This window comes from Vanellus vanellus, assembly GCF_965231255.1.
Source record: "Vanellus vanellus genome assembly, chromosome: 5".
Lineage (NCBI taxonomy): Eukaryota > Metazoa > Chordata > Aves > Charadriiformes > Charadriidae > Vanellus > Vanellus vanellus.
In genome coordinates this window covers 68634229-68656781 of record NC_138910.1, presented here as the reverse complement: position 1 = coordinate 68656781, position 22553 = coordinate 68634229, and the positions used below count along the sequence as shown (strand labels likewise).

General features: G+C 34.8%; 1 protein-coding gene across 2 annotated transcripts in view; it reads right to left on the bottom strand.

Annotated features, from left to right (window-relative positions):
• Positions 1-22553, bottom strand: part of USP33 (ubiquitin specific peptidase 33) — a gene marked incomplete at its 5' end in the record, with an annotated part of 37329 nt that overhangs the window by 11250 nt on the left and 3526 nt on the right. Inside the window, 15 exons of one of the 2 annotated variants that reach the window (XM_082484553.1) lie at positions 1009-1135; positions 2163-2343; positions 3075-3120; positions 3903-3936; positions 4524-4618; positions 4730-4902; positions 6143-6255; positions 9122-9262; positions 9680-10100; positions 12229-12307; positions 13011-13124; positions 14475-14544; positions 16819-16918; positions 19182-19334; positions 21840-21902. In XM_082484553.1, the coding sequence (XP_082340679.1) occupies positions 1009-1135; positions 2163-2343; positions 3075-3120; positions 3903-3936; positions 4524-4618; positions 4730-4902; positions 6143-6255; positions 9122-9262; positions 9680-10100; positions 12229-12307; positions 13011-13124; positions 14475-14544; positions 16819-16918; positions 19182-19334; positions 21840-21902 (1910 nt within the window). The remainder of the gene's footprint in view (positions 1-1008; positions 1136-2162; positions 2344-3074; positions 3121-3902; positions 3937-4523; positions 4619-4729; positions 4903-6142; positions 6256-9121; positions 9263-9679; positions 10101-12228; positions 12308-13010; positions 13125-14474; positions 14545-16818; positions 16919-19181; positions 19335-21839; positions 21903-22553) is intronic. The other variant, XM_082484554.1, reaches the window with a different exon arrangement.

The following is a 22553-nucleotide window of genomic DNA, read 5'->3' as shown; positions in this document are numbered from 1 at the left end:
AAGTCTGAAAATGAAATTCAAGTAGGTAAGTTTACTTTCTAGCTGTAATTTAAAAATGCATACATATCTCTACTAAGCTTTCTAAAATGTGCTGAAAGAACATCTGTTTTGTGTGTATGGTAGTGTTTTGTGGGTATATTATTTTTTAAAACCAAATTTTATGAAGGCTGTTATTTTATTATTTATCTTAATGTTTGTCCCACAATCAGGTACATTGTTCTTTCTTGACAATACAGCATGACTTCCACATTCCTTTTAAAGAACCTACTGAATCAGGCTCACAGGCTTAGCTCAGACAGTGGCAGGTACAACTGCTCCTAATGAATGTTAAAACATTCTCAGAACACATCTCATTTCTTGTGCAACTCTGACACAATCTATTTCACGGTCAACTTTTACTGCAAATTTGATCTTAGTACCAGAAATTTAGAATTTGAAAATTGAGTTAAGTTGCTTTTATTATTTCAAGTACAAAAATTCCTTAGACTGAAGATCATAATAACATGACTTCTCAGCTTTCATTTCAACTTTCAGGAAAAGACCAGCCTATAAATTCCCTGAAATTAAATTACAACACATTAAAACCTCTGTTGTTCCACATCCCATCTGCTAAAGACTTTCCACAATTCCCTTTAGAGCTCTAGCAGTTAAGAGTCTGTGTGCAAAAGCTCCCCTTGAGCAGAATTCCTTTCCTCTAATTGAAAACAAGGTAACTGGTGGCTAGTTCTAACAGTTGCTTCAAGTTCTCTTTCTCATCATCTCACTATGCTTTATTTATGCAGATTTAATTTTCATTTCAAATTCCATGCATGTTTTAGCAATGACAGAGCAAGTGTTAAGGACATAAGTGAAGGATTAAGTGTCTCTCCAGCATAAGCTTTTCTGGTTGGTCAAATTCTTCCACTGTAATTCTTGTGGGGCAGCTAATTTCTGAAAGCTGCACAACTGCTTAAAAGTTAATTTACATACCTGACTTACATAAGTATGATTGTACATTTAATTTCTTACCTGTAGAAGAGAACATAGGCTTCTGCATTTTGCACAGTGGATTCTGACACTTCTGTGACACTCTGGTCATCAAATTCATACCACAAATTATTTAAATTGTTGCGACAATAAGCTATATAGTGTCCACCTAGAGTGTTAGAAGCAAGAGTTATTAAAAAGAGTGCAGAGCTGCCCATTTTACTCTGCAATACATGAAAAGGAAGTAAGTCTCTCCAAATCTTTGCATGCTTTATAGTAGAAATAAGCATAGATGTGTAATGGCTACATGATATCAAGACCATACTTAACTGTGAAGACTATTCATAACATTTTAAATTATTACTACTTTTAAATACATATTCAACTGCCAATAATTAAGTTCTCAAGCATCTACTAAACTGATTACGAGAAGCATCATTCAGCAAGCACTAAATGGAAGTTGAAAAAGCATCCAGAAAAAATGGAAATAACTTAATCTAAACAATGGATACCTCAAGTTTGGGGAGCATGAGGGGGGTGGGTAACTTCTATAATCTATGAAGTTTCTGGCTTCAAACTTTTTTTTCTCCTATTTTCTAAATCTCATAAATACTGAAAGCACCTGGGCAGAAAACAATCTTGACATATAGCAATAAGATGCTTATTCAACTACTCATCACTACCCATAAATAGCAGTTATTTCCTGGTTTTGGGTAAATTGTCAGCAATCACCCAAGAGAATATCTTTTAAAAAAAATTACTGTCATCTTTGTGGTGCTTTGTCAACTCTTTCCAAAAAAGTAACCCATACAAAGCATCAAAACTCTAGACGAACAGCAGCTGTGTAGAACACAGCTAGTCTATCAACTAGCCACCTGCTGGGATGTAACAGTATTTGTACATTTATACTGTTAACTTTCAAAAGTGCATATAGGTTTTTTACTTTATATTCCAGGATCTGTCAATTTTTTTCCACTTACAATTTTATTTAGGTATGCCATACAATTTTAAGGAGTTGACGCATCTTTGAAAGCAAGCCATCTTATGGTCGGAAGGTAAAAATCACAGCATTTATCTTTCACACTGTAATTACCAACGCTTATCTAATTACCCTTGAGTATATGGATATCATCCTTAAACAGAAGTGCTGATGTGAACATCAACTGCAAAGACAAAACAATCAACCACATACTTACTGCTGGCAGTTCCATGATGGCAGATGACAGATAGGAGATCGTAAGTCACTATTTGAGCTGGACTGTCCTTCGCAAGGAAAGGCTGAAGATCAAGGCCTTCCAAGGGAAAGGACACATGGGTCCCAATTTTTGTGGAAAACATAAGTTCATGCCTAAATCTTTTGAGATGAATGCACAATATCTGTAAGAAGGATCGACACATTCACTCAAGAACTATACATGCTACTATTTGATATTTAATAACTACACCGTGCACACCATCTTTTCCTTTTATCATCCCCAAAGGATCACTCTATGGCCTGAGGCAACTATCACAAACTCTGTGTTCCACAGATAACTTTTTTTAAATCAATTGTGGCTTAAGGCATTAGAAATGAATTTGTAATTACCAAAGACTTATCTTACTGACAGCATAAAAAAAACCAAACCAGTCCTGAACATTTACTAACACTGACGCAGCAATGAACAACATACCTTTATTTTTCCTCAATGCACCTATTGCAAAATCTTGTCACGAGGGACTTTCTTCCTGATTATTGCAGCCATCAACTCAAGTTTTGACGTGTAAGACTGGATTACTTTTAAAACGTAAAGTTACAAGCATTACTTAAAGAAAAGATTTCCAGTCTGGCTGTGGTATATAATTCTATGATCTACAGTATAAATAAGTTCTGCAGGCTGACAGTAACAACATAGAAGAATGGAGTTTTTCTAACTTTTCTTTTCATGTACAAGGTTCACTTACTTTCTTACAGGGTGAATAATCAAACGTTCCTCACGTTCTTAAAACAAACGTCAATATGAAGATATGCTTTCATCACATAAACACAATTTACTCTGTGCAACTCATTAATCTTACCACATTCCTAATAATGCAGAAAAAGTGCTTTAAAATGCATGTAGTAACAGTACCTCAGGAAATTTTTGCACTTTGCAGAATTTCACTCCATTTCTTAACCTGAGCAAAGGAAAAAAAAAGCAAACAAAACAACCAACACTTAGTTCTGAAAAGGTTTTATTTTATTGTGCTGGATCAGCAAAAGTCTAAGCTGAACATTACATTAGTAAACCCAAAATATTTCTGGAATGTAGACTAGACATGGAGTAGCCAAAATGATACAAACAATGTCGCTTCAGAAAAGACAATCTGTACTGCTGAAAAATTCAAAGCAGCAAGTACAGATAATCAAGTTCCATCTAGCCAACAGTTTCTCTTAGCATAAAGGAAAGAACTTTAAGCTTCATGAAAACTGATTATTCAGCAAAAGAGCAGATCACCCGTTACACAGCAAGGAATGACACTCCTTTCCCATAAAGGGCTTTGAGCAGTCTTCAGACCACTTCTGTTTCTTGATTCTTTACTATTTAAAGCCATAGTATATTTTTTTTTATTTTTAACATGCTGAAGTGACCTACTCCGTATCAATTAAAATGTCTTAGTGATATAGGGGGGCTAAGAGTTTTTATTTTATCATCCAAAAACAATTCAGAAAGGTCTAAAATTGTAAGGAACATGAAAAAAAATGAAGCACGTTTGGTTTGCAATATGGTACAGTGAGTCAGTGCTTCCTGACTCCTGCACCTTTGTAACATTACATTTCTGACAGCCAGAACACAAGGTAGTATCAAAAGATTAATAGCACTGTGACATATCCAACAGAAATAAATGCCTCTTGACTAACAGAAGCATTAAAGCACTCAAATTAAGACAAGTTAAAACAAAGGTAAAAGCCAGCTTACTTTTTACACCTGCCACAGCTGTACATGTTATCACCTGCAAATATCAGGGAGAAGAAAAATCAGTCATTAGTCTTTAAATCCAAATAGTCATCCTTCAAGTGCATACATTTGATATATAAAAGTTTCAAGGGAATTTATCTTTACGTTGCATTCACTATTTAACAGTCATAAGAGTGTTGACATGGCAACTAAATAAAAACGTTCTTTGGTTTTATGCTTTCAACCATGAAGCAGTACAGCATAATCTCAAGAGACGACGCTATATAATTTAAAAGGGAAATCATTTACTAAGTCCAAATTAAAGTTATGAGAATGAGTGTTAATATAGCGGGTTTTGAAATTTTTATGAACCTTCAGCTGATACCATTTCATTAAATCAAATTCAGATTTACTTGACATTTCTAAAGCAGCTTTCATGGGCATTTCTTGCCTCAAATATTCAATTGAGTAAGAAGCTTACCTTTTTGAAATGAATGATCCCATAAGAGCAAGGAATGACTGTATTACAGTCTAACAGGTGGCCTTTGCTTAATTATGTGAAGCTAAGAAGATATTAATCATCTTATTGTGATAGGAGGAAAGAGACCAAGAAGAAACATGTTCATGTAATTAACCTCTTACCCTTGAGCTCATCTCTGGCGAAAAAGGCAGCAAGACAATCTTGTAAGGTTACAACTGGACCCCAAAACCAGCTAGGAACACATGAGACAACAAACCTGAAACATCATTGACAGAAAAGAAAGAAAACCAACAAATGTTCTGCCAGAAGAGCAGAAACTGGAATTTCAAAATAGATAAATAAATAAAACACGGTGAATATTATTTACCTTTTGAAATATTCCATAAAAAAAGCTATCCATCCCTGGGGGGCATATGCTTCTCCACATGATCCTGCCTTGACTAGAGATGTCTGATGACTTGCAGAATGGAGTTTAGCAAGATCTTCCTTACCTGGAATAGGCAAGGACAGATCCTGAAAGGTCTCCAGGGTTACAGACAGCTAAAGAAAACAAATGAAACAAAATAGAGTTAAACTTGAAGAGAAACAGCAATTAAATTGAATTCTGTAAAGTTCATGAGTAACTACTAAGTCACTGTATAGTTGAAAATTCCACTAGGTAGCAAATTAATTATAAATAAGATGTAAGAATTCATTTTCTAAGAAAAAGGGGAAGTATAAAACATTTTAGAGTGAACTTGCACATCGTTATCACTGAATTTTTTTTTTAAGTCGTTATTAATTATTTGTCTTTCTAGTAGTCATACAAAGCACTAAGATTTTTGCCTCAGGCTCCTATACAAGCTGGTTTCAGAAAGCTTCATCCCATTGTTTTGACAGTATTTTACTTTGACGTTATCTTGACCTGATGTAAGTGGACGTGCTGCAAAAGAGACCCAGCTATGCATTTTCTTTCTCCCATGCTGGATTTAGCGATCACATAGTCACAGAATAAAATGTCAAGCAAACTTTAAAAGTTCTTATTTGTTTTTTGAACTTGCTCACCAGACTACCCTGAGGTCTCGGTATTCTTAGATCTAAAGGGAAGGGAAGCAGTAAGGGCATGCAACTGCACCAGGCTTAGGTTTAAACTTTATGTTGAGAAATTTGTCCCCAGTGCAAAGATTTGGATATCCAATATTTGATACTGTTACTTTGAAACTAAAGCAGTCCACTAGACATGTTTAGATAATTACCTTTATTTAAATGATGACGTGTGCTGTTCTAAGTAATTCTAGGAGAAAATAGTACAGGAAAAAACCCAAGTGTTCCTACATTACATCATATCTTAGAGGACAACTTCAGAAAGCAGTTAATGATTCATATGACCTGTAAAATCAAGTGCCTTTCCCTGGATTTTTTGAAAGAAGTGAATTTTCTTCACCTCAATTTGCCTGATAAGACTATTAAAGCAGTATGGTTGGTCTTTTACTTTTCTTTGTAACATTACGTACCTGAGAACTTACGACAGTAGCAGGTATGCATTAGGATATTAAGAACATTACTAGAAACTAATCATACCTAAGTAAAGTTGAAGAGCAAGACTCTCTCTGCATCCTTACTCTAAACCAATTCTCAAAATGTTATTTTTCAGATCTGAGTAAATACCCAGCTCAATGAAAGCAGCTAGTCTAAACACGAAGTGCTAGTAGTAGCTGCTATTACTATTTGAGTGAATAAGTATGAAACAATCTAACCTTCTGAAAAACATAAAAAGCTAGAACTTCCCCTCCTTACTTACCCGATCACAAGTTAAGCACTGTACTGAGCTTATTATAGTCCCATCAAATATATCAGAGATAACACTCCTGTACTTCTTGCGCTTCTTCCTTTTTGGTGATGATACAGTTGAAACTACAAAATGACAAAAATAAAATGCTGAAAGTAAATCAAGATACAGTGGATTTTGATTTCCTTCAACTTTGCATAATATAATTAGAGATCACACATATTTCGGATTAAATTATGAGCCAAGCCCTGTTTTCTATTTACTAAATATTTCTTAGAAATTACACAACCAGATTACTGCTAGTACCAGGCAATTCATGTAGGTTCCTCAAGCAGTTTATGGGGGATAAACACCAGAAATTTTTGCCACTGTTTTAGTACAACTCAAACAGCCAGTCTTTAAATCTACAGCCTACTGCTATGAGATTAGTCTTGGCAGGAATTCCCCAAGGTGTAAACTTAAAAAGGCACATTCTATCTGACATTTAATTTGATCACATCTTTCCCGGAAGTTTAACCATGTTGGACTGAAGAGCTCATACACAAGCTTATTGTATCACACTACTGATGACAGGGGGTTGAAGTAGACTAAATTTACTACTATAGTCAAGCCTAACAGCAGCTTTTTAAAAAAAAAAAAAAAAAAAAAAAAAAAAAGTAAAACTCCAAGCCAGTAACATGTACTCCCCACCCAAATCCACTACTAATTAGGTAAACACACCAGAGCAGTCTCTTGGGCTCTATAGATTACTGGAACGGTAGGCTAAAGTGAAGACCACAAAACTTCTGGAGTCAGTATATTACCCAAGAGACCACTCAAAGTCTTGCAGGAGTCAAAGGCAAATTCTGACAAAATGCTGGCAGCCAGTAACAAGATAGGCAGTGAAACATGGAAATCATTACAATGAGAAGGAAACTGAATTACTCCAATAGATCTTTCACAACCTCCCAAGGCTCCTTTGTTCATAAAGAGTTTGCCCATAAGCAAGTACTCTTGTCTCTTTACAGTCCAGCAGTATTATATATTGTCACTCTATCATCCCATACCTAGAAAGATGTCTAAAATAATAGAAAAGTCTGAATTCAAAAGTATCTCCAGCAGAAAGAACAGCCATTAGAAGTAATCTGAAAAACACTCTTTTCCACAATGCATCAGATATATTTTATTTACCATGGACACAAACTGCCTCATACAGCCTTTTGCCCAGAATCCTCTAAGGTTCCTTTCAATCACTTATTTTGCCACTGAACTGCTTTAAGATGGTTCTGAAGTCTTCATTTATCAGTGATGTGGAGGATGTGCTGTATTCATCCACACTAACAGCAGGAAGAAATGGAAAACACTGACAAGCAGGGGCATCATAGAATTGTGGCACCCAACAGACACCACGTGCTTTCAGCAAGGGGGGAACAGAAGAAAAGAAGGGAACAGGTGTGCTGTAATTAGGTATTAGCCCCCAGGCACAAGTCCTAGCACACTAGAGAATTCCCCTAGCATTATGGGGAATTGGAGGGAAAAAAAAAAAAAAAAAAAAAAAAAAAAAAAAAAGTACCTTGCGAGCTTGCAAATGGTTGCCATGCTACTCCCCTCATCAGTTCTACTGCATACATATCTGCTCCCTCAATACTCATAGATGACTAAGAGTTAAATTATTAGGAAGTGATAAAAAAGTCAGTAGTGCGGATTGGAAGAGACCTTTGGATATCATCTGATACATTCTCTGTTCAAAGCGGTTCTAGTTGAACTTTGGAATATCCATCTCCAAGAACGTCGGGGTACCTCTGGCCTCCTGCCTCTGTTCCACTATTCAACAACTCAGTGGAAAGATTTTTTTTTCCTTCCATCTAATAGAAATATTCCTTTCTGCAACTTGCTTCCATTTCTGTTTGCTGCACAGCTTCAAGAACAGTCTGGCTCTGGCTTCTCTATAGCCAGTCATGCTGATGATGGCAACAGTTCCCCGTTAGCCTTTTGTTCTCCAGGCTGAACAAACCCAGCTCTCTCAGCCTCTCCTTGTACACAAGAGGCTCCAGCCACCTAGTACCTCTTCTGATAGACTCAGGTCTGTTTGTCTAAAATCTTCCTGTAATGGTGAAGCCAAAATTGGAGACAGTAGCACAGATGCAGTATGAAAACTGCTGAACAAATGAACCAAGGATGTCAAAGATTTAAGTCCATTAAATCATTGTCACTCAACATCAATGCTAAAGCATTAAAAGGATAACACAAACATTTTCAGAACTTATCTTGAACAGCCTGCTTTATGAAAAAATACCACAATGTTAAAGTTGTGGGAGATTTTTGGTTTGGTTTGGTTTAATAATAACCTTAAAACCACGTTCCAAAAGACAAGCTTTTATTAAAGCAGTCTACTGTTAGACAAATAAGGGCAAAAAAAAAAAAAATCATATATTGTTCTTGTGCCCTAAAGCAGCACTGTCTTGTATCTAAATGCAGTAAAAGTGTAAACATTCTGGATGCTGATAAACACATCATACCAAGTGCCAAAAGAAAAACTCCACACTACAAAGACAGTAACCAGAAAGCAGCTAACATTTAAAAGTCTATCTACAGTATAAGCACGCATGGCTCCTTAAACCTTAATAAACCAAAATGTTGACTTATTGAACTTCTGCTGAGGAACCAATGCACACGTTCTCTGAAAAGCATTATATTTTTTGGGGTACTAACTTCTCAGTTTTCCCTCTCTCCAAACCAGTGCAATTGAGAAAGCTGTCTAAAAATACTATTCCATCCTTCTAAAGCAGAGGCAAATACTATTTATGCTTCAAAAGAATCAGAATTTTACAGAAGGAAAGGAAGTAATCTTTTATGTCCAGCCTATATAATGCTCCCTCTCCCCACTGGGGATAGGGGATAAAAACCCCACATCCTAAGAACAACACAGCATTGCTACACAAGAAACAACAAAATGAAAACTGTAATACAGAGCAATTCAGTACCAGGAGGAAGAAAATAAAAGGCCTATACCTTTTTTGTGGACTGCTGCCAGTGAAGAGCACGATGAGAATGATTTTGGAGGACTGTTTGATAAGCGTGTGTTCATCCCTTCATTTGATAATGGCGTTTGGGCTGCAGATAGATCATTCATGTGGACATCACTGATGTACTCTGCAATTAATATTTGCATTATTTCATAAATTCTATCAAAAATGTACTGCAGAACGAACAGACGCAACAGTTATGCAATGTATTTAACCACACTGTCAGGTCACTGGACGTCTAGGAATGAAGCAACATTTCAATTCACATACTTTCAAGAGTCAAGAACAAAACCAAAAACCCCACTATCCTGGGTTATCTGAAACCTTACTCAATATAAATCTTTAGCTTTTCAAGGGAATTCAAATTGAATTTAGAATGCCTAAACTAAAAAAAAAAAAATTAAGAAGGTGCATTGTTCACAAGTAAATCCACCAACCCTATTTGACCTATACCTCTCTACTGTGTCCTACAACTCATTTCCACTCACACAGATATTCTGGCTAAGCATTTGACTATTTCAATTGCACTTTAGTAATTTATTACCTGAGAATCTGCTGTGTATTTGTACTTTGACAGTTCCTTGATTATTTAAAAATTCATTGGTCTCTGAAGCTGTGTTTGTGTCTTTTTCCAAGTCTTCCATAGAATTTGCTCGTTTAAGCTTGTTGCTTGATATTTTTTCTTTCTGCCAGTCTTTGGATGTGACTGAGTTGTTATCATCATCCTGAATTAACATGGTTGTCTCTGCAGGATCTTCTAAGACTGGTTTGAAAATAGCTTCGTTTTCTGTTTTATCACAGGTACCACATGATTCGCAGGGCTGAAAGCCTACGTCTGACTGGCTCTTGTCTTCTTCCATACTCTCCTCAACACTCATAGGCTGAGCATCTTCCAGTTCTACAACTGGTTCTTTAAGTTCTTCATGAAGCAAATCCATTAGACAACGCAAAAATTCTTGAGCATCCTAGGATTTTAAACAAGTTTTACAATATTATTCCACTATATTTGGAAGATATTAAAGTTGTATCATGAAAAGATACAGGTAACTAAAATGAAAGCTACAGCTGGCTGTTAAAGAAGAATAAGGTAAATTCCTCTGTTCCAGGTCTAACATTCAAAAGAAATTTGTATTTGTTTCCTGCATCCATTTCTTGCATGTCACAAATAATCTTATACAAGTTTCCTCCAAAACACTTAAATTCCCCAAAAGCTTATATCAACAACTTTAACAAAAATACTGCCATAGCCTTCATGAATGATAAACATAACAAGAAACTACCAACAGTTTAGTCAGACTCCAGTGTTGCTGGAAACGGAACACTTTAGGGACAGTTTTTTAAAACCTTATGCAGAACCTCCAGCAAAGCAACCAGAGCCTTGCTTTCACTGGGCATGGAAGTACTTTATTAAAAAGCATGATGATGTACTTAGCCCATCTTTCCAATTGCATCATACTGTCAAAAAAGATTTTAATTCCTCTTCTCAAGCCTGGACAAGAATCCTCAACTATCAGCGTTTCCACGAAAAGCTGTCAAATATCACTCCAAGTCTAATCCATGTTTGGATTAGCCACCAAATTTGAACACTCGACACAGCAGCTTGGTTGCTGGCAATAGAGAACATCTAATAAAGCAGGCATAGGAGAAAACAATAACCTCTTCTTGGCAACTACTACTGCTTCTGTTTTCCTTTTTGTATTTTGGTTGTTCATAATAATAATTTTTGCTGCTCAACATTCCCATCCGTCACAGAAATTACTTATTAAGCTCACAACTGCTGACAAGAAAACATTTTTTTTCTTAAAAACTACAACTACCAGATCTGAGTTTTGGGTTTGGGTAATTAAAAAAAACCTAATGTGCCTATTTGCTGACAATCCTTTTACAAAAAAAAAAAAAAAAAAAGACAACTCAAACCTTGAGATACTGATTAACTGATAAACATTCTTCACTAAGCAAAAGAATTCCTTTTTCTCCCTGAACACTAGACATGGCTGCCCAACTGGCTGTCCAATTTGTGAGGCTGGGCATAGGAGAGTGTTGGTCATGAAAGACCTGCTTTGTTTTAATTGTTGCCATGAAACCTACTAAACACACAACTGAAGTGTGATCCAGGCAGAACCTAAATAGGTTCTCATGAAGTGTTGCTCTGCATGGAAAAAGACATTCTCATCAATGTTCAAAGCTGCGAGAACCAAGTTTCCATAGTTTCTTTTCAGTTATCAAGACTGATTTTCTACTTTTCCAGAAATTCATGTGGTTCTTAAGAAACTCTTGAGTAAATTAAAAAACATTGAAATTACTATTTAAACATTTACTTTACAGCTACACGCAGCATTAGAACATTAAAATACGTGTTCTAAACCTCCATTCCACAAATATGAAACATGCTAACTGAAACAGCAAAATCCCTTTGAATAACAGCAGATTCCTGGAAGATATTAGTAAGCTTTTCTAATTACATGGTTTAAATTTTTTCTCTAGCCGAAAAGCTTTTAATAAAGTACTGCAAACTGTATGAACGCAGCAAGATACTGTATGAAGGATCAACTGAAGAATGCCTTTACTATATAATAATCCATGTCTATTTAACGAGTTACCAACTTACAGTTACCACAATACTGCTTACGAAATACACAGTGGTGGCGGATTTTTTTCAAAGACAATTAGATATTGTGTGTTTAATTTTTTTAAAACAACGTAACTGGTAGATGAATATAAAAAAAAATCGATTATATTCTTTTTTATTCCTGAACATCTTTATTTTGTTTTCTGGGACTGCCCAAATATTAGCAGCATTACTTCACACAAAGGAAAAGTTTTAGATATGTATTACTTTATTTTTCCTGAAAAAAAGGGAAAAGGAGTTATTCTCAGAAGTTGAAGGCCTTTCAAAAACTTGATATAAACAAACATAAAACCTAACCTAACTGTTGGTTAGGTTTCAGATCTACATTTGAAGCATATCATCTGAAGTTTATGTTGCATTTTCTTTAAACAAATATAAGAAGCACTGTATCCTAAGCATTAATTTCAAAAATAAGAGACAACTTTATGGCTTAGGCAGATTTAAAAGACATTAGAAAGTTTTACCTGTTGGGAGTAGCCTCGAAACGTTGGATTAACAGTTTTAATTCCTTGAAATAAACCAGTAGGAACAACAGAACCAGGCCTAAAGAAAAAAAAAAAGGAACTTGTTTTACATATATAAATATACATAAAAAGCAAGTTATTTAAGTGGAATTTTTTATCTTTACTGGGATCATTAACCAAACATAATATTGGTTTTGAATTATTAACTATAGATTCTTTTTTAAATCTGTCATCCAACAGAAATAGAGAATGTACCAGGCCTTTTATGCCACATTTCTTGTCAGAGAATCGGATGACAAATCAGACGTACCCTTGGCACTATGCATAATTACTGTTACTTTACCTTTGTACTTGTATTTTGAAGTGTTTTCTCAGACAGAGATAACAGAAATTCCACAAAAGGAAATAAGTGAAATTGATAAAACATTGATACAGAATGAAGGACACAGAGAGGATAAAGTAGTTAAACATTTTATATGTATTTCTGGCAGATACAAACTTATTCTTAAAAGCTCACTTTCTGTAGTGTTTATCATCTATTTCTTGTCATATCTTCTTTACTACAGTTTACATCAATTGTTTGTCCTATATTTGGTAGATATGGAAAAGCACAGGTTATAAGGAGTGTTTAAATCCCGCAAGTTAATCTTTCCTTCCTTAAATCAAAAGAGTAGCTCTGTGACACACACAAAATAAAAATTAGAAACCTAGGATAGATTAACGTATCCTTCATGGCTCTGGAGTCTATTTATAACCATTTCATCACCAAAACGATGCAATACCTGCTTTTGTGCCAGAGTTCCGTCATTAGCTTGAGGTAACTTTTACAAATTGCTGGTTTCTTATCTGTCCGCGCTAAGCCTCCACAGTCAAGAAAAAAGTGCGTCAAAGGTGGGCTGATTAAAAAGAAGAAAATAGTATTTTTTTCAGGTCGCTAAAATACAAGAGGAAATCTGCATTTCATACAAGATTATTTATCAAAAAAAAAAAATCGCAATACTTTACGTAATTGAACAATTCAATTTCCTACATACTTAAACGCCGCAACCAAGCATTTCCTAGGAGGACAACTTCAGCAGTACAGCAACACTGCTCCTCAAATGCATTCTGACATTTGTTATAGCACCAGAATTGTCTAACAGGATTCAAATTCAAGACAATTCCTACTAACCATCACAGAAGTACACATGTACCACTACAGCAACAATCACCAGAAGCCTAGTCCATAAAGAGCATTTTAAACAAACCTTTTCTCTAGAATCCACATGATATTTGTAGGTAAATAATTTATATTTCAATGATTATTTATCTGTTTACTTCATGCAGTGTTTCCAACTCACATACTCTCTCACTTCTCTCCCTTCGATACCCCCCCTTTTGAAGTCACAATCCCTCATACAGATTGAACCTGTTTTTATCCAAGAAAGGAGCTATCCCAGCATACTTGCAAAATCTGGCATTTCTCAACAGAATCATTTACTCATGATTAAATGCCTTGTCCACTTCTTTACCTTCTAGAGAGATTTGTCTCAGCTCTCTCCCCCAACAAAGGATCTCAGTGAGGTTTACTTAGCCTTGTATCCTGCCTGTCTTAAGCTACTGCCAAAAGCAGATGGATACGGTAAGCATATATGATATATGTTCAAGTGCTGTTCCCGCCTAACCATTTCTAGTGCAGGAAACTTTAGAGTTGGACGGTGTTTTTATCTCTTCAGCTTTTGTAGATTTCTCCTTCAAGAACTTGTCTGATATCACCATGGGATGAGAAGATTTTGTATTCCAGCCACTCCTAGGATGATTTAGCATAGAGTGTTGAGATGTATTGTTTGTAAGGGCTGAATTTGGACCTTTTGATCTTAACATGTCTCTTCTTTTTAATTAGTGTTTATTCTTATGCTTTTCCTTTTATTTATTCTGTAGCAGAAAAAAAACCCAGCCCACAAATTCAATAGCTTTTATCAGATTTTCTTCTAGTTTCTAGAACTGCATATATTTTTATTTCAGACAGCAAGGAATTAGAATGAAACAAAGAAAAAGCTGAGTAACCCATATATCATGACACTTTTTTTTTTTTTTTTTTTTTTTTTTTTTTTTTTACACTTGGTTGTAGTATATAAGACTGAGATTTAACAAATACATGTCTTCTTCCATGGTAGTGCAACCCTTCAAAATCCTTACATATATATTGAGAAAATGCATGTATGTATAAGCAAATTTAACATTACGTTTACAATGATTTCCCTTACCAGTTGGAAAGAGCTTGTAAAGCCGCATTCATGTAACAAGTGTTTCCAATATTTTTTAATCCTGTTAGACCTGAAAAACAGAATGAATAGTCAGCAAGTCTGTTAATCCAATAAAAGACATATTAAGGAAAATACTTCCTAGAAAATACAGACTAATGAAAATACTTGTGTAGCACTTCTGATGCCAATTATAATGCCGAGTTGTAACTAGAAGAAACATAGGACTCCTAAAGGAATACTAATCTAACTAGAAGAAGTAATTAAGTGTTTTGATTTTGGCTGACTAAAACACTTCAGACAAGTAGATTGTATTTCATCTTACTAACTTTTGATGTTTTATGTCAGCTGCAGATTGTAATTTGAAATATGCTTATCAATATTTAAGTTTTACTTGAACTTAATTTACCTGTTCAGTTAAATTGTTGCTATGCTGCATTTGTAACCATTAATCATATTACCAAAAGCTTCTCAAGGAAGATTTCATTCTTCTGTCTCAAATTCATGCTAGTAGTCAGATTACGCTAAACTTTCAACACCTACTCAGCATGTGATTATCCCAGAATCAGAATTATAATTACCTATGATCAGTCTTGCTATTCATAGCTACTAGTGTTATTAAATGAATTAACTGATTTCAAAAAAATTGGCTTTTGTGTGAGAAAACAGTAACATTTATAAGCAAAGAATCAATAAGACTGGAAAACTTAAAATATTCAACAACCAACACCACTGGCTCTATGCAATCCTTGAAGTATAGGAACTACCCTGATCATTTCAGCCTGTGGCAGAAAAACTTAACTTACTAAGTAAATCATTTTACATCTAAAAAACCAGTTTGGTTACTTCAGCTGAATTTTCTAATACACAGAACTTCATTTTTGAGTTTTAAAAGGTTCTTCTATCTGTCTGAATGGAAATACAATCTTGCTTCCCACATCTGAACCCTCATTCTGCCCTTCCCATTTCTGATAGAAAAAGGATGGCTATTTTTACTGAAATTGGAAACAGTCATAAGATTTTTTAAGTATTTTTTCATTTTATCTTTTTTAACAGCAGAAGATGTATCAGGAAGATACTCTCACTGCGGTTTTCCAGCCTTCAGCGTTGCAAGTAAAGCTTTTGAACAGACTTCTTTTCCTGCAAAGATATATTCTAACGTTTGCTTCATCAAAAGCATTTCAAAAGTAATTTTAAGAACAAAATTAAAATGGAGCTAAGTAAGTTTTTTCCTTTAAATTTGAGAAATGTATTAACACAGTCACATCAATATTACTGGGAACTTTAATGCAATTCTACTTGTATATTACTTCTGTGTAAGTCACATTCCCAAAAATATTAATAGGACAAGAAGATACAGAAATACACATTGGTAGGAGAAACTAGCTGGGAATAAAACACATGGTTTAATGATTTAAGGGCAGATGGCAAATTAGTGGGGTGGTGACATATCCAGAAAGACCGTGCCAGACAACAGAAGGGGCAAAGTAGGTTTTTTGGCAAACGTTAGCAGACTTAGGAGAGGGAAAGCTGGTAGTAGATGAGTAAAGGAGAAATGAAATCCATGAATTAGAACAACTCTTTTATCACTGATGGAAAACAAACTGCCTTGACATACGCATTGGCATCTCAAAAACAATAACTTAAAAATCTGCTGGTCTGATTTTCCTGACAAAATGCTAGTTAGAAATATTTTCTTTACTAACAAATACACATATCCCATTTAAAATCATCAATACCAATTTGAGACTCATTAGAAATAATAATAATTATGTTATCTTATGAAATGAGAAATTAAGGCTTCACTTTGGGGGTTTCATCCACTCTCATTTTCACCTTTACAGTAGTTTAATATTAGGGTGGGGTATGCCAGAAAGTTTGGCAGTGGATGAAATCCACTACTGAAACGGAGAAAAAACAAAAACAAAACCAACCAAACAAAAAAACCATACTGGGATACTACAGGCTCAGAAAAGGGTTATCCAAAACACAGTAAAGGATTCAAATCAGGAATGTTTTAGGACAGGAAAAAAACATTAGAACGGCTTTTATTAAAAACTACTTTTACAAGAGTGGCTAGAACACCAGCTACACTAAACATTACTCCAACATGCTTTCTTATTTTTGTTGCTGCTTACACAGGTGCACTATATTTATCACTGCAGCCTCTGCTCTGAAGGTAAGTAAAGATGATGCAATAGAGGTGAAACTAAAAATAAAGATCTTAGCTGGAGCAGAACAGGAAACAGTTCTATTTAGAAGAGAACTAGTATATAGCTGGAGAAGAGACTTGGAGACATACACATGTAATAAAGGGCAATAAAGCGCTGGATTTTGCTTTTATTACCTCTAGTCTTTAACTCATCTTCTTCCACTTCTATATCTAAGTCATCAAATACAGCTGCTAGTGGAATCTTCAGTGTGGGATTACTAGGTATTTTAAAATCCTTACAAAGAGAAAAAGAAAAAAGTATATTTACTTGTACTTATCAATTTTCCTCTTGATTAAGCTTACATATAATTTCACCAACAAATCTAGGAACTGAAAATTACGTGAATGCATTTCAAAATCTCACTGCACATGAAGTGAGAATAACAGGATTCCACAGCTACCCAGATAAAGTTTACTAAGAAAAAAAACATGTTTTTATTTTCAGATTAGCAGTGACAACATTGCATGATTTTATGACAACAGCTGAAGAATCAAATCGAAGCAATTTATAGTATTTCTTTCCCTTGGATAACAAGAAGTAAGCCAGCACTGAAAAGCTAACACAGTAGTCATTACATAAAAGTTAGTGTATATGTTTTTGATATGCCACCAGATGGCTCACTACATTTAACAAAGACAAACTAAACTCTTGGAAGCAAAATGTATGCATAGAGAAACAAAGTATCAGGCAGGCAGACATTTATTGCATGACAAACTCTTTTTGTGAGCACATAAATAAAAATTCCAAACAAAACATTTGACAGACTTTAAGTTCTACTGATTTTTCTATACATTATACACATTACCTTGGAAGATTAAACAGGTTAAGCGTAACAGAACAGAAATTCAGAAGTCTGAACTCAGCTTTATATCAGGACAACAGAAATTTTTAAAAAATATTCCAATGGTGCTATTCTAGTTGAGCTGCTGGCGTTTTATGAGAAAATGATCAGATTATGTTCATATTAAATACTAAACTATGAAGTGTAGATATTAAAGGATATTTCCCCTCTACATACATTGAAAAACTGCCCATCTTTCTGCTCAACCTGTGCATCATGGTATCTCTTCCATAGCTCTAGGCCTCAAGCAAAACAATTTTAGAAATACCGTACTTGTAGTTGTGTCAGTTTTAACTGAGTTACCTATCATTTTTATGTAAGTACGTCAAATATGCAATAAAGAAATAACACCTTTTTTCAGATACATGAATTATGCCAAACAATTATACTCAAGAAATTGCAGCATAACTTTCTCCAAGACAACACTTATCTAGGATAGATATTATCAGAGCGAACAGTACTGACGCCAGTGAAGACCAATGTAACCCGGAGAAGATAACAAAACAACAAAACAAACCTAAACAAACCTTGTTGAAATTGCAGAAGAACAGAACAAGCAAATACCGTATTTCCAAATTCTCCATACAATGCCTGCTTTGCTCACTTTTACCTCTAGCTTGTCTCCAATACTAGCTAATGTTTTATTCATTTATTTACTCTTCATTTACTGTGTTAATTGTTAATAATTGTGGAGTTAGGAACAGCTAAACACTTTTAAAAAGTCTTGTCTTTGATGCTATCATCATATAAAACACTACCATTTTAAGCCTGTGTTTTACTCAACTAATATCAGCTATCCAGCTACTGACCATATTTCTCTCTTTGGCCTATTTTACTCCTTAGCAATCCTAACAGCCACAGAACACGAACAGCATTCTCCTGATTTCTAGTCTGATACATATTTTTCCACATGAATCTAACACAATATATTTGTCATTGTACACCCAAATTACACACCTATATAGAATATACACAGGTTACTACTGCTGCCTTAATAAATTCTAGCACAGCAGTTAAATTCCTGAAAAATATTGCCACACATATACATACATACTTATAAATCAAGACCTTTCCAGGAATTTATCAAAACTGAAAACTAGGTATTTTTAAACCTCATAAACTAAGTTATAGGGATCCTTTAAAGTGTCTTGTATTACTATGTGAATGAGGTTAACAATTAGCACTTATTTCTCTACAAGTACTGCACTTGTATGAATGAATTTGTATCTCAGGTAAGTGTCCACAGATACATAATAAGGCATTCTGTCACTCCCTGTAAGTTAGCCAGCAATTACTGTAATGAGTTTTGTAAGTAACATTTTCAAGAGCTGACAGAATGGGGAAGCACAGGTGAACTATTCCAATCCTGTCACCTTAAATTTAACCCTGTGTTTTTTTCTGTACCTTACAGTTTATTGTAGATTATGAACAATTAGACAATACGATGAAAAAAGCATTCTTCAGAAGCATGCAGTACACAGAGACAGTACATAGAAGCTGGGTAATGTCTTTTTAAAGAAGTCTTATGAGAATAGAGAGAAATTAATAGAAAGTTCAGACACAAGAAAGGAGGAAAAGTCAGTTTCTCGTTTGAGAGAAGACACAATGTTTACTGCAAAGCTACAGCTGCCTTTGTTTCATTGGGTTAAAAAATACCTGCACGCTATTTTCTTGTGCTTGGTGAGACAGTCTTGCATTTGGTAGTGGAGAATGAGATCCTAATTTTCTATCCAGGAATACTTCCTTACTACAGGCATAACACCAAACACGCAGTGTAGTAAGGTTGACAGTTAGACAGTGTTTTGTCTCCTAAAACAGAACAAAAACCAAAACTGTGATTCAGAAATTTGGAATAATTAAATACCGATATACACAAGCTATAAAAGAAGCATTATAATTCTAGATCTTTCAACAATGAAACAAATATGTACATTAGAATATTAAAAAAGAGCAATTCAATTACTGAAATTTTAGCACAAACTATCCAACACTCATTTTTAGTACAAGTCACTCAAATTAGCAACAAGGTACAATCAGAATCTAAGCCACTGTCAGATCTGACATGCCTCTGCATAATTACAAAAATAAGAAGACAGCCTGTTGTCAGAAGTTTTACAAGTCACAACAAACACATTTTCCAGGGATATCTCCTATTGGTCATAATGGCAGCCACCTCCTCTACCTTAAGGGCGGTGTTTATTTCTACTAGTTTGCTGTAGAAAATTCAAGATATTTAACAATCAATCAGAAGAGTAAGATAAGATTTTTTTAGTTCAGTTACAGTAAGAGGTGCACACATCAAAACTAACATTCTAGACTCAATTAGTTATCCTGTTGACAGCTTCACACTGTGAAGCAATATAAAAATTTGACAGACGGAGAATATTTTTACTGTTCTAATCTTCATCTTTCTTTTTTAAACCTCTTTGCTTACTGCAAGATTGTGTACACAGTTGCTATCATCCTCCAAATATTTCCACCAATCTTTCCTGTATTTCTTCCTTATGTCAGTTTATAGACGATGAAGGATTTACTAGAAATTAAAAAAATACTACAACTGCTGCAGGATGCCCAAGTTCCTCCTCCCCTCATTTGATAAGGCCTTGTATAAGAACAATGTTTTTAATACAAAATGTGGGCTACAATTTCATTAATTAGCCCTACCCCTACTAAAAACATCAGAAAGATCAGATTACATAAATATCTCAAGACAATTTTAATCATGAGAATATGCTTGATTCTGTAGCTTCAGCTGCATAAATAATTATAAGTCTCCAGAACAACAGCTTATTAATTTTTTTGAACATGATTATTTGCAGTACAAGGAGCCTTCCTTGTGGAAACTAGAGTAAGCAGAAATAAATGGATTCATGTCAACCTTGTTTCTCTCATTTTAGCAGTTTATTGAGATTTTTACTGGAAAAAAAAAAAAAAAAAATCAGAAGAGGGTTTACTATCCAGAAATTAAAATTAAGTAACAAGAAAATCAAGATAAGGATGTCACTGACAGCAAGCAAACTATCCATTCCCTTTCTCTTACCTGGCAAGTACCTAACATTGCTAAAACAGCATGTAAATCAGGAATAAACTACCACAGAAAGCTAAGAGGTATAAAATTGTAGGCAAGAAATTGAGGGACCATCTGTTCCCCAATTGCACTACAAGCAGCTTATTTATATATAGAGATATATAGTAAAGGCTTTAGAACTGTGATTCAGCTTAAATAGCTTGCAAAAAAAAAATACAGATTTATATTAATGGGCTATTGATTTGTATAACTATGCACTCTTCTCAAAGCTCTGCTTCAAAAAAAAAATAAAGAAAAAATCAAGAGTGGTGGTAAAATGCAGTCACAAAGCATACTTATTGTAAAACCCTGGTATATAACTATTTGTTCATTTTAATATTCACCAGGGTTGCAGGGTTTTTTTAGTATTTTTAAGGATCAAAAATTGCTCAGTGTGAAACCTTAGATATACTTGCTGACAGACTAACAGTAAATTGGTGGCAAGAGTTTCATTTAATTGGAAAGTCAGCGATTCTGAAATGACATGTTAACAAAACTGCCATCCCTGTGTCCCCAGTATATTTGTTAAGAGAATGATATATCTCATTTGCTTCACTTTGGCAAGCGTGCACAGAACAGACAGTGAGTTTAAGACTCAAACAGATGCGCTCAAGCTGTCCAGCCTGGCCAGGACTCAGCATGCTGGGGAACATAGTGCACATACTCCACTGCTCCTACCAAGGGGGATCCAAAATGAGGACATAGCAGGAAAGGACATGGTCATCTAAGTCTATATGTTCTTCATCTGTAGCCACTGGAACAAGCAGCATAATGCAGAAACAAAGGACCTATTTCTGATAATTTATATTTCCTACCTTACACCTGTTCAGCTCTCACCTTCATTAACCCAACTTCCCCCCCCTTATCCATCAGGCAGCCACAATCCTAAAAAGTTAGACTGAAGTAGCGAAGTACTCCGTATAAGCTGAAGTACTCAAGAAGTCTTTTGTCCACACATCTTGAAAATCATCAGTAATTGTTGTTCTTTTTTTAATTTTCACCAGGTTCTTTTAAGAAGCATAATAATGTCAGAATTACATAAATAACTGCAGCTGCACAAAGACTGTAAACTCACATACTCCTAAATTAGTAAGATTCGCCTCTATAGATGAAAAACAATCATAGCTAATCAAACTTCCAAACTGTTATGCTAACACAGGTTATTGACATTACTAAAATGAGTAAAAAAAGTTCTCTAATTCTACTTTGCTACTTCAAATAACTGTATTACTAGCAAATACACATACCTGGGAATGGGTGGTGCTGTGATCAACATGGGATTCACCACAGCCAACATATGTACATCTGTTCTGTTGAGCAAGATATAGAGAAGTATACAGAATTAAAAAGCAGTATCAAACAGGTTTACAGAATAGGAATATACTGCCAGTTCTTTTAAAATTCACTCAAATTTCAAACTTGCAAAGTCCTAGACAAACCAAGAGACATGCACAATAAATGTTAAAATAAATATCATCTAAAGCAAATAAGAATGCTGCAAGATTTAACTCAACTCCCCTCACTGGCAGGCAGTGTTAGACATTTAATGCGTTTGGAATATAATTTTTTGGCCATTTTGATATATTTATTCAGGTTAAGGTCAACATGTATTTTTTACAATTCATGATTTGGAAGAAACTGTTACAGAAAATATGAAGTCAGCCCAGTGTCTAAAATACTGAATCGCAACAGCCTCAGAACATGACACATTTATTAAAAAAATGCCTGTATGCTCCTATCTGCAGTGCCTATTTATCAGAGTATTACTTCACAATCAATTAGCTTTTTCACCTTTAAATAAGAGTTTCCAGCGCTATATGGTTAAGTACTTACTACATTCTAGTTATAACAGGCAAAATAATTGTTGATTTTAATTGTGCTAATTGCAAAACATATTTGGCTGAGCGTGGAATCTTGCAGCTGCCAATCCTCAAGCAATTTTCATTAATTCCTTATTTGCA